At 41.7% G+C, this 18146-nt stretch overlaps 3 protein-coding genes across 5 annotated transcripts in view; 1 reads left to right on the top strand and 2 right to left on the bottom strand.

Moving 5' to 3' along the window:
* The window catches only part of NETO2 (neuropilin and tolloid like 2), a 32223-nt gene extending 26211 nt beyond the window's left edge, over positions 1 to 6012 (bottom strand). The window contains exon 1 of the mRNA XM_057375672.1: positions 5588 to 6012. Within this exon, the coding sequence (XP_057231655.1) occupies positions 5588 to 5621 (34 nt within the window). The 5' untranslated portion in view covers positions 5622 to 6012. The remainder of the gene's footprint in view (positions 1 to 5587) is intronic.
* Positions 1 to 18146, top strand: part of PHKB (phosphorylase kinase regulatory subunit beta) — a 198366-nt gene that overhangs the window by 51077 nt on the left and 129143 nt on the right. The window lies entirely within an intron of this gene.
* The window catches only part of ITFG1 (integrin alpha FG-GAP repeat containing 1), a 70414-nt gene continuing 63520 nt past the window's right edge, over positions 11253 to 18146 (bottom strand). Inside the window, exons 17-18 of the mRNA XM_057375671.1 lie at positions 16695 to 16812; positions 11253 to 13312 (exon numbers count right to left, since the gene is read on the bottom strand). Coding sequence (XP_057231654.1) covers positions 13253 to 13312; positions 16695 to 16812 — 178 coding nt within the window. The 3' untranslated portion in view covers positions 11253 to 13252. The remainder of the gene's footprint in view (positions 13313 to 16694; positions 16813 to 18146) is intronic.

The following is an 18146-nucleotide window of genomic DNA, read 5'->3' as shown; positions in this document are numbered from 1 at the left end:
AACACAAACTGTGCATCTCAAGGAATGAGGTTTTTCTCTCTCTTTCTAGCATTTGCTGTGTTTGTTAAYTGGCAAAAGGAATACTGGATTGCATCTGTTGCTGCTGTATTTTAGGCTAACAWTTCTTTTGCTGAGGATGAAAACACAGCACTTTTTGAATCCCAAACATTTTTATAGTTCATAGTCCGTATATATTCCTTAATCTATTGTGGTCTCAACAGGACATTTGCAGATTGGTAAAATGAGTATCAAAGAGCAGTTAAGGTGGCTGCCTACAACTTATCCTATTAACAGCTCCAGTGATTTCCTCATATTGGAACATACAGCAGGATTGCCACAGAATAAAGTACAGAGATGAAGGTGTGCATCAGGCAAGACATATTTTAGCTGGTTTTAAGTCTTACCCAGAGCATGCTAGTGAAGCTGCCAACCCATTTTTAATCCTTCTCACAAAAGCTTGATAGCAGAAGTGGGCTTCACCAGCTATTAACAGTGACTCTGGCGCCTTCTAAGATCCAAATCTTGTTAGCCATTAGCTGCCAGCAGGATATCTGAATGCACTCAGGTCTATTCTCAGATATAACAGTTTCATCTCACTCCAGCTGTTTCCAGTAGGGATTCCTCTCTTTAAGATTGCCAGAGAAACAAATTGGGACTCTATCTCTGCAGAGAAACCAGGTTAACTGATTCARGAGCTAAGTGCAGTTCTCCCATGTCCCTTTGATAAAAATCATCTCTAGAACAATTCATGCTTGGTTGGATCTGTGACAGAGTCCCCTCCAGGTTTGCTCAAAACATTTAACATTTCTGATCCTGTCCTCCATTAGAAATGTATAAGCAGCTGTGGGCTCCTTCATTTTACCAGTTGCTCCAMATCCTGATACTTATAATCCATCCCTGGGTCTGTCTGCCAGCAAAACTTCTGCCAGAAGAATGATAGCTTTCATTTTTAAAATAGAAACTTTCCTTTTTATATGGAAGAGCCTTTTTTTCATCTCCAAGCTGTGTGCAGCAAGAGACTGATGAGAAGACTGCATGTGCAAACCATGTTGATGAAGGGTTTCTAAAACCTTATTAAAATATATACACTGACTTCAAGTTCAGATGATTTCCCTCTAGCTGACAGAGCTGATCCTGCTGCATATGACTATTCTGAATATATCTTTCTCAGAGATAACTTATTCCTAGAGAAACTGGATAGTGATATTTTTGACTTAAAAATCGATCAGATTATACCAGACTTCTTTATCTTATTTCTTAGTAAGTTTTTTTTTCAGGGGAAATATTTTCCAGAATGTCTATTATGAGCTTAGTATTAACAGTTCTTTTGTGCTGTCTTCTGTCACGTCTGGCAACAGTTTATGTACAGAGTACAATTTTTTCTTTTCCAGCTCCTCTCAGTCCCTTARAAAGAGATTTAACTTTGTGATCATCAATTTTACTATATAGTAAAGAAGGAGGTTTTGTGAAATGGTTTGTTAACATATTGGCYATCCTAGCCTGCTGTATAGTGGGGTCAGCTTTGTAATAACAGAAAACTGAGTGAAGCACAAAGGTAATCTAAAAGAAATGTGGGGTTTTTTTCATTAAAAGTTACCTGCTGATTTTTGTTACAAAATTTACACTGCCCTAACCCTATATCKTGCAGTATTTGAGGTGGCAGTGGCCAGTCATCCTGACAGAGGCAGCAAGCTGTTTAAAGGTAGCAAGCTGTTTTAAGTTGTCCTAGACTGATCTTCATTAGTTAAAAAAAGAACTAATTGGAGTTTATAAGGCAGAAAAGCAGCAAGCTTGTTTGCAGTGCTAGAACCCCAAGTTGAATTCAAATCACTATAATTTTCCTTCAGTCCAGATAGGTTATACACCTAGTGATGGATCTGTTTTGTATATAAACTACACGTACAAGAGTATGTGCAATTAGCAGCTCTCTTCATTTCTGCAGTGAATTAAACTGTGACTTTCTGACAGGTTCATAAATGATGAATAGCTTATAAAGTTTTACTTCAGGGGTAATTTTTCAGTCTAATCTCTCCCTGTGAATTAAACCTTAAGGAAGATGCTGAAAATCTTAACCTTTTCATTAGATAGGGATCCATAATTCAGTAGCTGCTTTAGCTTCAATCCAGAGTCGTTCTCTCATTTTTAACACTGCAACTTTTTGAATCAAGTTCCGGAGTTACTTGAGTGACTTCTGCTGAACTGGTTAGCAGTGCAAGCAGTTTGGGGTTTCATTTTTTCAGTGCAGCAAAGATTGCAAGTAGGTGTTATTTATTCAGTAAAAAATAATATTCTGACTTGCACTTGATACTACCTTCATTAGGGTCACTGTATCTTCTACAGTCTGTAGAAGATGCTTTTAAAGTAAATGAACAAATCATGAAACTATGAAGAGGGTTTTTTTTTCTGCTTGTTTTCAGCTTTTTATGGCATTATTACACCTTTTGGTTTTGGAAACAGCAGCCATACTTTCTAGCTTTTGTGTAGAAGCAAGCATTATTTCCTAACACTACTTATTTGTGAGAAATTAACTGATAAAATCATGCCAAAATGCAAATGAGGAGCCTGAGCAGAATGGCAGGAAGTTAAATCATAGTAGTCCACATTCTTGCAACCTGACAAGAGCTGGAAATAATTCTGTAGTCCAGTGGAAGGCTGGAAATGTAGCAGTAATTTGTTCTAGCCCTGGCTGCTTGTTGAATTATTGGGTCAGAAGCTACAGAATTCTCTTTCTGGCTTTTTAAATTAATCAAATGTATTACCTGAAACAGACCAAAACTAATGTACAGGAAGGATTTAACTTACAGCTTGTAGAGTTCTTTTAACCAAATAATAACCTATAGAAATGAAAGATGGAGCATATCTGAAGCATGGGAACGAGCCCAGAGCAAACACATTTTGGGGGAACACTAGATATGAGGAAATTCAAGATAGGTGTATTGACTTCCTGAGCATGGCTTTATTACGAAAACAGCTGGTTTTTTGTTTTTTTTTAATGAAGTGGAGGGTTATGGTGCTTTATGCTGTAGTATTTGTATTTTGCAAGCTGTGCCAGGCTCAGGGAAGGATTCTAGCRTGTTCAAGATGTCACTGAGAACTGAAGGCAGGAGGGAAAGGCTTTGTCTTTCAAAAGCCCAAATGCAGCAAGCTCTTGGCCTCCACGAAGTTACAGGCCCCGCTGAGAAAGCAGGTGGGCATTGGCAGGGCTCCACTTGAGCAAAAGCTGCAGCCACTGCAATCTCAGGGCTGCCRTGCTCCACCAGCACTGCCACTCAGCACTGCTGCCTGGGAGAGCTGGAGGAGAGCAAATAATCCATGTAGGACGATGAGACTCAGGATGAGACTTTTAAAAGTTTTGCTGAACACTATAGACAGAGACAGAAAGAATTACGTTGTTTATTTAAATCAGCCCTTGTTATTTATAGCTGAGGGAGAACAGAAGAATAGTTCTGAACAAGCTTAATRTAAGAAATTTCAACTGCCACAAACCATGATGGGCTCTTTTCTGCCCTGAGGTAACACAGCCACAAAATAGAACCTCTGTGGATGACAGAAATGTATACATGTATTCCATGTTAAGAACAGAAGATAGAACTGTTTCTGAGAAGTATTAAATAAAATACGACTTCTCATGACACACTCAGCTTCACAGTACTTCGTATGTGGTTTAGCAGAGCTCCCCCAGTTCTGCACACGAAGCTATTYGTATGGAGAAAAAAAAATCACTGCCACTGTAGGTAGAGCTTCCATGCAGAATTTAAGAGGCAATTTGTAAAATATGGAGGGTTACCTTCAATTCTATTCCCACCAGTTTCTTCTAGAACTAAATCTATCTGTCTGCCTACAGGAATATACTTTTTTGTTTCTGATTAGGTGTAATAATGGGACTATGTAATGACTTCTAGTGAAGCAGAGATAAAAGGGAGTGTATGATGCTAAGTAATGATAGGTTGTTTCTGTAGTCATGGCAAGGGATGCGTTTAGAATACTAACAGCTTATTGACTAATGGCTTTGTGCAATTTATGGATTATGAATAATACAAAAAACTTCCTGTAGAGGGACTTTTTACCCAGACACTAGTGTGATTATAAAAAAAATATATAGGTCTGTTCAGTGGAAAACCTGTACAGTCAATTTTGCAGCAATCACATACCTCTGAAATGTAATTAAATCTATGTGTGTATGAAGTATTTAAGTAGTAGATACATCAGTTGTATTTTATGGTTGTTTTATAGTGGCTTCTGATATTTAAATTTGTTACTTAAAATAGAGTAGAAAAAAAAATCTAAGTGCCTTGTCTTCCCCATGTAAGCCATATGTTCCTGTGTTGTCTAAACTCAGTGGATGGTTAACAATATACAGACAGGCATTTATTGAGAAAAGTATCTTCTGTCTCTGTTATTACACTAATAAATGAAAAATATTTATTGAAACCTTAAAGACAGTAAGTCCTTCATGCCAGGAACATGGGATTTTATGGCCCATGGRAACATTCTGGATTTAAACCAGACTTCTTTACAACTTTCATATTGTGGGAAGACATCAATGTATATACAAAACAGTTCTCCACTCTGCAGTAATGCCTTGTTGGCTTCAACAATGCATGCAGTCAAAAAAACATTTCCTAACAGAATAATTTAAAATAATAATCGTAATAMAAAATAGACTTGAATCCCCATCAAATCTGCTATTGCTCACGAAGATACAGAATGCTGGAAATAATCTCTTGAGGCACAAGGTTAAGCACCACATCGAGCTTTATTTTCTAACAGAAAGCCCTCGCCCATTGTCAAGCTGTATAAATAATAGCACAGACAAAGAAATGCTCGGATGACAAGCCTTGCTCAGTTGTTTACCTCTGAACAGAAAGAAGTTAGAAACAAGATTTAAAGCCCCAGGAAGAAAAGCACAGGTAAACACCGGTCAGAGTGTAGCCTGTGACTCAGGTGACTGATTTTGTGAAAACCTTGCTGAAAACAGACCTTGCTCCCGATAACAAGTGTGATAAGCTGAACAGTGTTGAGCAGCTCATTAGGAGAGTCCCGAAAGCAGAGTGTATTTTTACTGTGAAAAGACGAGCGTAGCATATTGGCGGAGTGTCCCGGGAATGTACGGGGCACTGGGGTAGGTCGCTGCCACTGCGACCCACGTTTCTGCAGCTGGGACCCCCCAAACCTGACCTGTACCCGCCGCTGGGACCCCCCGAACCCGAGGTGCCGAGGTGTCCCYGTCGCCCGCCCGCGCCCAGCGGACCGGGAGCAGCCCGGGATGGGTGCGGGTCCCCGCTCGGCCCCCGCTGGGCTCCGGCAGCGCCCGCCCCGCAGCCCCGAGCCGGCACCGCAACGCTGGGGCTCGCGTGAGGCAGAGCGGGGCTGGGGAGGGACGCGGGGCGGTGCGGGGCGCGGACAACTGCCCCGGAGGAGCAGTCCGGCAGCAGCGGCGCGGCCAGCCCGGCGCAGCTCCCGCTCCGAAGTTTCCGCCGGCGCTTAGAGGGCGCCGGGGGCAGCGCGGGGCAGCCGAAGGGGCGGCGTCGCCGGGGGTCCCGCGGTCCCCGCGCCGGCGGGGCATAGTGCCGCCCGCGGCTCCTACCTTCCAGCACCGAGCAGAGTTTGTGCAGGGCCATTGTCTCCCGGCGGCGGCGGCGATCAGCGGCGCTCCATGGCCGCGGCGGTGCCCCCCGCGAGGGCGCTGTGCCCGCGGCTACGGMTCGGCCCCCGCCCGCCCGCGGCCATGCCCGGCGCCCCCGCGGGGCGCGCTCAGCCTCCGCCGCCCGAGCGCGGAGCCGCCGCCGCGCTCAGTCCCATCGAGAGCGGGGCGCGGCGGGCTCCGTCGAGGCTGGCCTGCCCCGGGGGGCTCCCCGCGCGGTGCTCCGAGCGCAGCCCGCCAGCTCCCAGCCCGACTGAAGCGACTGCTGCTAAATGAAGCTCATTTAAGATGTGAGGGGTGTTTGCCTGGATGAGCTGCTTGTACGCATGTGCCCGCCCCCGACGGAGCCCCGCAAGCAGCCACAGCCGCAGCCGGCGGGGCCGCTGTGCTCCTCCCGCTCGGCCGGGCACCGAGGCGGGGGTGGCGGCTTTGGGGCAGCACCCGTCCTCACCCCGTCCCTACGGGGAGCCGGGCTAGCCCCTTTGGAGCGCCGCGCCTCGGTTCTTCCAGCTCGGTCCCCTGCCGTGCCTCACGCCCCTGGCCCATCCTGCTCCCCGTCTGCCGGAATTCTCCCGTGTGCGGTGCTGGCCGCCCGGAGAGGGTCCGCCGTGGCGGAGAGAGCGATCTGTGCAGTCCCTCTCCAGGGCACGGTGGCTCGGATAACCCTGAATCCCGGCTGCCCGGCTTTGTCTGGGATCTGAGAGGGTCCTGGTGAGGTAAAAGGGACCCGGTTCCCTTTGGTCTTGTGTTGCTCCCCTTGGTCCCCTCGCTGGTGGCAGGAACTCGCGCGGCTCCGGCAGTGCGGCGTGCCCAGCTGCCTGCCTGGCTGCAGTGTGCTGCCTGCAGCTCCGGCGCCGGGAAGAGCCCATCACACGCTATTGTGCGGCTGTTGTTTGACAGGAATGACAGCTAAAATGGAGCTATTACTTTACAAGAAGTTAATAAAAAGGCGCACTTAGCCTGCCGCCTGCCCTGGCTCCCGTCCCTCTGGTTATCCATCACATCGGGTTAGCCTGTGAGGGGAGATGTTACTTAGGGAAAGGGCCTGAGGTGGAGGCAGGTGGCGATGTCGGGGGAAGGGTAGGGAGAGAGAGGCCCCGGCCAGCAGATCCCGCCGCGGGGACTGCGGTCCTGCCAAACCCCTCCGAGCTGCCGAGGGAGGTGCGTGAGGGCGAGAGCCGCGGCTGTGCCGGACAGCCGGGGGCACGGCTATGAAAGGCTGTAGTGCCCATARGCTACCTGCAAAATGATAGCAACACGGGAGTCCCTTAGAGATGCTTTCAAATCTCCCATAGGCAACACGGGTTGAAGAATCGCTGGGTATTTCCTACAGGATGTCTCCTCCGTGGAACTGMCGATTAGGCGAGGCTGAGATCTTTCGCCCAGGCTCCAGAAGTATTGAATCACGGAGTGTTTAAACCAGTGCGTGTTTRCAAAGCTTTGCGCAGGGCCAGGAGCGGTCCGGGCGCCCCCGGCCCGGCCCCGCAGGAGCTGCCGCGGAGGAGCCAACGGAGGAAGAAGCGTTCTCTRTTCCATTCAGGTCCTGCACTGCGATGCTCGGCTGCACCTCCAGGTGCCCCAAGCGCAACTCTGCTGTCCGAGCGCAGCACATTGTGGAAACAATGTGGAACCAGCCCACTCGCTAGACCCAACGGATTTTGCAAACTGTAAATTAAATGCGTAATTGCAATTTGCGAGTCCGTCTGCTTAAGGAGTTAGGGCAGATCAGCGTAGTGTCCAACACGAGCCTGCGAGGTGGAGCTCTGATTTCCTTGTGGTTTGGTGCYGTATGTTTGAATGTTAAATTCTTTCTACAATGTTCAAAGGTCAGCCTATCCTGTTAGAAAAGGTCATTCTCTTGCTTCAGATTATCTGTTAAATATTTCAGGSGCTTCAAGTCAGTGTGATTGTCAGTGAGCGCGAATTAAATGGAGGAGGGAGCGGAGCGGGGCGCTGCGGGGCGGSGGGCGGCAGCTCCTCCCGGACCCCCGGAGAGACCTCGCAGCAAAGGTCCTGAGCTTCTCTGGGTATTAAAGATCCATTTCAGTGTTGGAAGAAGCTTCATGAAGTATTAAGCTTGATGGTCTGGCAAAATCCCAAGTTACATAATTATATTATTCTACTTACTTGAATTGTCCTTTCAATTTCAAATAGAGATGATACAGTCCTCCTCAAAGCATAGTTTTTCCATGAATTGTTAAATAGCTGTTACATTCCAGCAATGGATAAAGCGATTTCTCTGTTCCCCTCTTAACCATATATTTATAGTAATGTGATGAAATGCTAAGTTCTATAGTGAAAACTCCTATGCATAAAGAAGTTCTCAGCAGATATATCTACATTGCATTATTTTCTTTATTAACAAAAATGTTTACTGTAGTAATACAAGAAAATTGTACTGTATCTGGGCATCACCCATAATTTTTTATCCTCTCTTCAAGTAGATAATTAAAATCTGACTGCTGTTGTGCAGATTGTTAGGAAACAGGGGGTTGCTTCYTTTATTTTTTGGAATGCACAGTATAGCTGATGGCAAAATTTGACTTGGATATTTTTATTACTTATGATGATTTAAGAAATGAGAACTGGCCTGATTCTCAGATCTCAGGCTGAATTTGCATTCAAGAGAATTATTTGTGTTCAATTGTCTCCCACCAAAGAGAGAGGAGAAAACCCATGTAATGCTGTATCTCAGTACAATTTTGGGTACTAATTGCAAATACCCAATCTGCTACAATCAATTTAACTGAAGAGCTGAACTTCAAACTTCTGGTTTGTCCATTAGAAGGYTGAACAGAGCTATTACACTTGGAGAAGTGAGCAGCTTTTCCAGCCTTTTCCCAGGGCTGTGTCAAAATGTCAGGGCAGGAGAGGAAGGGAGTAGCATCAATTTGTAGATTTGGGGCACATTCTGCCACTGGTCACTGCTGCTTTCAGAGACATTTCTCCCGTGGACATCCCTGCTGCTTGGTTTTAGCAGGAGTTCTTGTTCCAGGTGGTGCTTTCACTAGTGACAGGCCTGAAGAAGCTTTCAGTTCCCGTTTTCTGAGCCTGCACTTTGCAGGTTTCCAGGGAGGAAAATGCTCTTGCCACCGGGTCTAGCTGGCAGTAAGCTCAACTTAATTAAACTTGAGTTTGGGAGTTAAGAAAGGTTGAAGACAGCTTTTGGACAGGCAGCTGTGTATTGTTCTGATGCTCCATCAATCCTCATGATTGTTTTTGAATAGGAGTCGTTGAGGGAAGGCAGTGGCACTCATTCTGACGTAGGTAAACACCTGCATGAGCAGCTGATGAATGAGTCAGTCCCAACAGTGCTCTGCTGCAACTAAAGGCTTACATTTGTATYAGAACCGGGTTTGCCTCCTCCTTTAAACTTCCTTTGGCTTACTGTCCTGTGAGACATTTTAACTTCAATGTTATCTAAAATACTTTCTGCTCTTGAGTAGCAAACTGTATATCACAAACAGCCTTAGACCAGCAGCTACTTTGACATTATTTTTAAGAGGTTGTAAAAATATAGATTTTAACAGTGATTAATTATAAAAGGACATGGGAAGTTGATTTTAACTGTTCTGGTACTTGGTTTTATCAGTATGATTTAGGAGCACTTGATAAATCTTAATTGTATATAATTTCTAATTGRAAAATTATAGAAGGTGCAAGTGCCTCAGTATTGTATTATGATACAATTGTAATTGTATTATAATATGTAATACATTATCACACATAAATATGCACAGTTGGCTTTGTTATTTGCTACTGAGTAATGAACACTGTAAACTTTTGAATAGTCAGGAAGAAACTGATAGTCTCCAGAAAGCTTACAAAGCACTTCTCTATTTGGTAGGCAATATAATTKGATCTGTTAGAATAYACCTATAGACTCTTTTGGCTTAGGYTGAAGAATTCATTGATTTCAAAATTAGGTTATAATTGTTATGGATTGTATCATAGATRGGATCACATTTTTCACTAAAGTCAGAATTAATTATAAAAATAGTACTGTGTGGCTGATTGTTTTCAAAGTGACAGTGAGGGCAGTATTACCARTGCCTCAACAAATAGACCCTGTCCCCAGAATGGATAATAGGGTTACTAAAGCACCACAGCAATATGTCAGATTTAATTCCTCTACTGCTCTTGATTTAACATGCTTCTTTGAACMAAACATTTGCCCATGCCTTTAAAATTATTACTACTTATTTGCAAAGTATGAGATTATTCTAAGCATAATTTTATTTCCTGAATTAAAAAAAAATCTCATGGTTATTAACACCTTCAAAACTGACAGTTAGTGCTTTTACACTGTTGATTATAATGCAGCAGAAACTTATGGATTGACTTGTGCTCTATTGTGGTGTCATTCATTTGAAAGAAGTTATATACATCAATTACAATACATTGGTATCTATTTAGAATCAATATCTAATATTGGTGCAGGCTGGGGATCAATAGGCCAAGAGCAAACCTGCAGAGAGGGACCTGGGTGGGGGCAGCAAAGGGAATGGGGGGGATTCTGCCCCTCTCCCCCTCAGGTGAGASCCCACGGGCAGAGCTGCCCCAGCCCTGGACCAGCACAGGGAGGAGCTGGAGCTGCTGCAGAGAGCCCAGAGGAGGCAGCAGGGTGAGCAGAGGAATGGAGCAGCTCTGCTGGGAGGAAAGGCTGGGAGAGCTGGGATTGTTCAGCYTGGAAAAGAGAAGGCTTTGGGGTGACCTAATTGTGGCCTTGCTGTGCATGAAAGGAGCCTACCAAGAAATATGGAGAGAGACTACTGACAAGGGATGGAGTGACAGGACAAGGGGGAATGGCTTCACACTGACAAGGAGGAGGTTTACATTGGGTGTKAGGAAAAAATTCTTCCCTGTGAAGGTGATGAGGTCCTGGCACAGGTTYCCAGAGAAGCTGTGGCTGCCCCTGGATCCCTGGAAGTGTCCAAGGACAGTTTGAACAGGGCTTGAAGCAACCTGGGATAGTGGAAGGTGTCCTTGCCCATGGCAGAGAGATTGGAACTGGATGATCTTTCCATACCAAACTGCTCTGTGATTCTATAGAAGTCCTGAATTGACTTGGTGCATTTGTAGTGATTATTTGTCAGTTAACTGTAGCAAATATTTTTAATGTCTCTGTCTGTTAAGCACAATGGCCTCAGCACAGGAAGAATATCATACTACATAGAATATGCCTATTAATCTGTAGCAGAAAAGTTGGTTCTTTTGTTGGGGGATTATAGTGCATTAATGATAAATCTGGTAGGAAGATTCAGTCTTAAAGCTTCTCATGGAAAATGAGAACAAAGAAAGATGGAATTTCAACAGCCATCTGTCAGTTGGCCTGTCAACAGTATTTTTATATAGGTGAAATTTCACACCGAGGAAGCTTCCAATAGCATTTCTCACCAGGGCTGTGTTAAGAGTGGCTGCAGTTTGAAAATTTATGTAGCTCGAACTATTTCTCACTTCTCAGTTACTGTGATGATCACCTGGAACTACAACTTTCTAATTGATGCTGCTTTCTTAAACYTCCTGGGAGAAGGGCAATAACCTTACCCAAACATATGTTTAATGYTTATAGAATAGAGAACCAAAGTACAACATGAAACCTCTGACAACAGGTTTAACAATATTTAATATCTTAATTCAAAACAGTATGCATAGACTGTGTGAGCCATGCTACAAGTACTTAGAACCTGGGGTAAACTTTATTATATTGTATAYAGCGATGCAATGATGCATTGCTGAGCATGCAAAATACCTCAGAGCAAAAGATACCAAGCTCATTGTTCTGTGCAACAGCTTAAATGTCAGCATGAGGTTATTTTATTCCTAATTGCTTTTTCAAAAAACATAAGGAAGCTAATCTATGTGTATTATATTGTGATAGAGGGCTACAGTCAACTTTGCTGCCACAGTGCGTTGTGCATGTAGCATTATTCTCCAACCATCTGAAAAGGACAGAAAAATATATTGAACTTTATGTCCTCTTAATYATGAAATCTGTTCTTTGTTTTGCTGGTAGGAGCCAATTCTATCAGTGTGGTTTAGAAAGTCCAATAGCATTAAGTATTTCTCTAAAAAAGATATTCTTACCTTTTCATGAGAAAAATTGAAGGTGTGCATTAAGGAAATACTGTCCTGAATAACARCAGTAATGTGATATGAGAGTCTCTTCTGCTGGCCTCTGATCAGTACATACCCAGTGCAACTTCCCAGCTCAGGACACGCAGCTCTGACTCCTGGCTTGGTGCTGGTGTTCAGCACTGCCATGGGAACCCAGTGCCTGACTGGGACTTGGGGTGGGCACCCTCAGCTCAGCCTTAAACCTGTTCCCTCTTGCTTTGGGTGGCACTGCCAGGGACAGGCACCATCCCAGGCAAGTGCCAGACCCGAGCAGAGACCCACTGCACACCTGAGTGCCTTCAGCACCAACCCTTGCAGTTTGGTGAGAAGGGATGTTCTAGTTTATCAAACTGGATTAGGAATGCAAATTAACTAATGCAAAATTCATCATCTAAACTCATGTCAAATAAAAGCATGATTATTCTCAGAGATTCTTCCAGGATCCCAAGTACACTGAACAACTGTGACTTCATCACCATTTAMAATATTTAAAGTTGAGCAACTTGTCTTCTGTCATTACTACAGCCTTATGAAATTTGGGCATWGCTGTGTACATAGATAATGTGCATGATTTATTCTGAGTGTCCTATTACATTCTTAATTTATTCTTAGTATATCTCATCACTTGGCAATACATTTTAGGGTCTCAATCCTCAATCTCTTTCTACTCAAAAATGTTTCTTTTAACTTCTTGAAAAACAAAAMCAAATAAAAAAATCACATACCTTTCTGATGTAAAAAACTAGTTACCTTCATAAYGACTTTGGGCCTGTCTAAAATAAATGTGGTTATAGTTTAATTATAAAAGCAGTTTATGTAATACTGATACATTTTTATGRTTTTAATTTTTTAATGCCTTGTCTTGTCCCCAGAACTAGCACACATAAATACTGCATCTATCCCAGGATGATTGAACCAGCCTTACACTTCAGGTTGCTTTTGGTTCTCTTATTCCCAAGTTCTTTAACTATGGAACATATAAACAAAGAAAAATACAGAATACTTTACGTTAAGCACCATTTAATACAATCAAAATAATTAACGATTACGTCATCTGAGAAATTGCACAAATTTAATTTTCAGAAACCAGGTTGTTTGCAGGAATGAATAAAGGACAAGACCAATTCAAGTGGTACAAGGTATTCTGCTCGCTGAAATGCTACACTTGATTTACACAGCTTTCTTTCTAKCAAATATTACTAAAGAATTGGTACATAAACAATGGTACATGCAATCTGATCCCTTTACTAAGAAAAATAAATTTACAGTTCTGTTAAATAAAGGCCAAATGCTATTATATACAGTCTCTTAACTGAAAGGCCTTGTGAGACATTCAGGTCTAATTTTAATACTTYCAAAATAAATATCAGATAATGCAACATTTACAAATAACACACCAACAGTACTTTCATAGGAATAATTTTAAAAATCAGAATTTAGTCTTTCAATTAAGCAAATGAGTAGCAGCTCCTTCATAAATATTAAGGCATGTCACATAGCATCAAAATGGAACCGATGAGCCTCCTGTCGCTTCTCTCTGTCATCTGCTTTCTGAAAAATAATAATAAAAAAAACACTTTGTGGAATCTAGAGCAATGCTGTTACAGAAATGAGCTGTCAAGTGTCAAAGAATGGTTGATTTTTTTCAAGCCATTTGACAAAAGGCAAAAAAGCTTAGTAAAAGCCTCAACAATTAACTTTTAAATGATGTCAGTTTGAAAGTGCAATAATCTACACAAAATTTGCTTCTGCTGTTAATGCTCTGCTCTTGTAGTATTTATGACCCATTATTTTCTGTTATTTCTAACAATGCTTTTTAAAAGGAATAATTTAAACCTGAGGACTGTTTCCTGGTATGCATTTTGTCTACATTATAAATATAAGATGAAAATTACTCTGAAGTAACTGTAAATGTAATTTATGTTACACATATGAAGAATCTAATTTAAAAACACATTCTGTTAAATACAACTTTGGGCCAATATGGCAGTTCAACCAACAATTAACAGCACCWAGTAGACAAAAAATGTTCTCTTTTTTGTTTATATTATGAAAACATGAAGTAGGATGCATTTCCCTGCTTATTTATGCAGAACACACATTGACCTGCTGAAAGARTAGAATGGGTGGTGCTTTTCCAGTGCTTGGAAAGAAGCAGCAWATTTAAATTGGACCTATGGTCCATGTCATGTGTAAATCATGTCCTCTCCCACGTCTCCTATTGTGTGCTAAAGCACTCAACAGAAGATGGAAGCATTTCTTCAAGGATTTTTGAACACACAGTGCTAACTCCTTTAGAAAACAGTGTTTTTTCATGACAGACAGTATGTGTAAATCCCAGCATGAGAGAATTTGGCAAAGCAGATTGAAATGCTTTTTAGCTTGCACAGACCCAACTTCTTTCCTCCTTTTTTTTTTTTCATTTTTTTTATTTAAGGAGTAAAATGAAAAGCCTTTCCAGTAGGTGCTGTGTGGGCATTCAGTTTTGTGTCTCAGTTATAGAAATACACAACAATTGTGGCAGAAATCAGTGCTCGTCTTCTGCCATGGGAGTTCGTCATCTGCTTTGGCTCAAGGCCAAAGATTTCCTCATTACACAATGTTTACGTGTGATAGCAACTCCATTGCATGAACTATGGATTTGACTGCATTTTGTAGCAGCAGCAGAGCTGTCAGTGAGGTTTAAGATATATCAGTCTGGCTTTTTTGGCAGGGACTTTATCAGTGTCAGTAGTATTCCGGATGTCAAAAAAGGGGTGGGAAGGAGGGAGTGGCACACTCTTTCCTAAACTGAAAGGCTTGTCACATTGCACAAAATTTCATAGTCTCACTCAGAAAACAATTTTCACTCCATTTCTCAATGTTTCCTGAAAAAATTTCTGCTTCAAATTTGACAGTAACTGATACCCTGCTGGATAGAAYAAACCCTCTCCAGCAGTATTTCCATCATTGTGCAGTGTTTCCATGCCAGCCCCTCTACCCCAAAGCAAGTTAYCAAGAATGTGAATAAGGACTTTCAAGGACTGTAGCAAACGTACCAAGATTGTATTTGTTGTAAGATGAATAATGGTGCCAATTCATCCAAGTTCTCTTTCATTTGATGTATCAAAACTAAAAACTAGTAACTGAGATTTCAAAGCTTTTTTTTCTTCAATGCATTCAAAATTTCTAAGGCAAGACAGAGCAACACCTACCCCTAAATCCTACAGTTATCTCAGTACTATGATACTTGGCTGGCAGATGAGTGTGTAAGAACTATTGTAGACAAAAGGCTCCTGTTACTACTCATCTGCAGAGGTCAAAGTACTGGGTTTATTTAAACTGCTGAAGAAAACACTGCAGCTTCCATACACACACACCCTCTGGGGAAAGAAATGATTTTTAAGTGCCAGTTCATTTCCCCTTCTTTTCTTTGCTACAGGTACTCCAGAGATCTGCAAGGGGAAGTGGCATTTAGCCAGGACGGTATTTTTATGAGAGGATTGCTGAGAGACAGTAAACTAAGAACAAGCTTAGAAACAAGGAACTCTGGAGTTTAACTTTAAACATGTCAGTGATGCACAATACGGCCTTGGTGAACATTGTTATTTGTTCAGTACCTCAACAACTTCTAAAAACTGGGAAAGTAAAAATCCATAGGAATTAACACATGTTTATACAGTGGTCTGAAAATACACAAAATTTATCCAAATATTTGTGCCTATTTTGTGATGTTGGAGTTGGAAATGAGTTTACAAAATTACCAATACATCTCTTCATTCGCACACATTTGGGCCTTAAAACAACTCTAAAAGCACTCACCCTGGGCTGAGTGCTTCCTTAAACTACAATGCTTGAATTATTGTATAAAAACTGTTTTGAATGTTGCCATTAAATTTCCATTTCTCCATATGGAATTATACACAGTTAATCCTTCCCCAACTCAAAGTCCAAGTACCTTWTTAGCTGCTCTCATTTGCTAAAGATATGTTGGAGAGAGAATTAAACCCAGRCAGTGCCCAGCCCTGAGCTACACTGAGCAGTGCTTTCTTGGTACAGCAGGACATGCTAACCACAGCCATCAAAACCTTTGTATTTCTTTGCTTTGTGTATCTTATTCCCAGCTTTATTATTAGTTGGAAACTGTATTTAACTTTTTGAAGAGTGAGGATTGACAGAATAATAACATGTAAACATGAAGCATGCGCAAAGCTTATCTGAATGTTTAACAAGGTCATTTTATTTCCACAAGCACARAATAACAAACAGTTCTACCATGTCAAAATGTGCAGTAATTTTATTTGACAGCTAAGATTATGGTTTGGGTATATAGTAACATTTATTGGCAACTCTGCCAGTTGGGTATGATTGTGAACTGAGCATAGTTAAGAAAAATGGGAAYGCATTTCTTTTGTGACATGAAAGGCCCCTTTCAAAATGCTTCTTCAAATCAATGGATTTCTATACCCTGCATGTTTAATTCAGACCCACAGAGCAAAGCAGCCAATATGCACGATTGACTTCTATACATTCCTGAATGCTAATGTCAGTGCAACCAGCAAAGAGAGATTAAAAAAAGAGACTTTCTCCTTATTTATAGATTAGCAGCAGAACTCAAGATAAGTAAACTCAGTTTATGTTCCACTTTCCAAAACTTAAAACTGCAAAATGGAAAGCTCAGATATGAAACAAACATGTCTCAGTTGGAAATAACAGCTTAATGGAAAAAAAAAAGGAGCAGCAAGGACACGCTTAAGTGTCTTGGAGCTTAAATAAAACTAATGCCAATTTTTAAACTTGTGGTGAATACTGAATTAATATTTAACACTTTTTGGGACTTATTATGCTGCAGAAAAAAAATAGAAATAATCCCAATATACAGGTCTGTAAAATATTAGGGAGTGTTATAYAGTATAAAGAATATACAGAAATTATTCTAGTTAATTAAGCTTACCTTTTCTTGCCAGTGTAATATGCCAATTATTGCCAGGATGAAAACGCAGACACCAATTAAGGCTATAGCTGTTAGCAGTACAATGTTACTTGGGGTCAAATACAGCTTGGCACTCCAGCTACACAAAAGAAGAAAATCCACGGAAACATTAATACCCTTCATTAAGAWGCAGAAAACAGATTTAACTTACAAAGATGAAAGGAACATGTTACAGTATGACAGGTGACAACTTGGTCTACAGAAACTAGCAGCTCTATTTAGAGACTGAAGCTTAATGATGTTTACTTGGAAATGTATGGCTTAATATAATTATTTTCAAGTAATGCCATGTCTAAGTACAGTTTCTGTTTAACTTTTCATGAATGCTACGGATATCCTCAGGGAATGAGTTTTTTCTCATTAGGAGGTTTATTTTCTGCCCTTGCTTAGGACAAAGTAAAATGTGTAAGGAAACCTTTCACAGAAATGCCTGGGGCCTGGAGGAGCAGGGGGAAATAAGCCTGAAAGACTTTTCCTCCACATGAGAAGCTCCTCTTGGACAGGCTTATGGGTCCAGTTCTCTTGGCCTGAAGTTCACCCAGGGACAGCTGCAGTTCTACACAAGGTAACCATTGATTTTGGTTGAAGAKCAACAAAATTAAGCACTTTAAGGCTCCTGGAAGACATCTCTCAAATCCCCCAATTTTGTACAACAGGTTTSCTATCATGGGAAAGCTGTCAGCAGCAGGCTCTGTGTTTAGGCTCTCAGGAAATCACATACCTGTGTTTAAAAAAAAATTAAGAAGCTTTCATGATGAAATCTGATTTCTTCTGGGGATTCCATCCTCTACTATTCTACAATGTCCATAAACTCATTTACACAAAAGCAAAAATGGTTTTGGGATAGGATAACAGAAACTGCTTTGCATAACACATGCCTTTAAATACCTCAAGACTGTAACTAAATTTTCATCTGGCAGATGTTATTTCTGTGGTTGTTAATTAGTAACTCAAGCAGCACATCACTTCTCCACCGTTATTTGTTCTATAGCAAAATTAACTGCTGAACTGATGTCAGAATCATTTCTGCATGACAAACGCAACTGACCTCACTGGTAGATCAAGCGGCAAAACGCAGCTGGAATATYTGACTAATATTTTCTCTAATAGCAAAAAGAGAAACATGCTCTCTTTATGGGAGAAACATTTTAATTGCAAAGTGAATTCTGTGTTCAAGCTCTCATGCAAGCAACCCATTCACCTTTACTTAAAGCAAAACATTCCTGTAGCAACAGCTACYGCATTCAGAAGGGCTGAAGCAAAGCTTTTCTATGGAATTAGACAGAAATTACATGTTTGGTGAAACAAAAATGCTTAATTCAACCATTACCATACTYGTAATTTGTCACTGAGGATGTTGTTAAATCTAGCAAGTGTGTTATTATTTACAGGAGTGGAGCTGGTAATACATTT

This window comes from Malurus melanocephalus, unplaced genomic scaffold (assembly GCF_030028575.1).
Source record: "Malurus melanocephalus ecotype Western Australia unplaced genomic scaffold, MMel_1.1 scaffold_254, whole genome shotgun sequence".
NCBI lineage: Eukaryota > Metazoa > Chordata > Aves > Passeriformes > Maluridae > Malurus > Malurus melanocephalus.
Note: the sequence above shows the minus strand (reverse complement) of the source record. Positions and strands in the feature narration are given on the sequence as shown.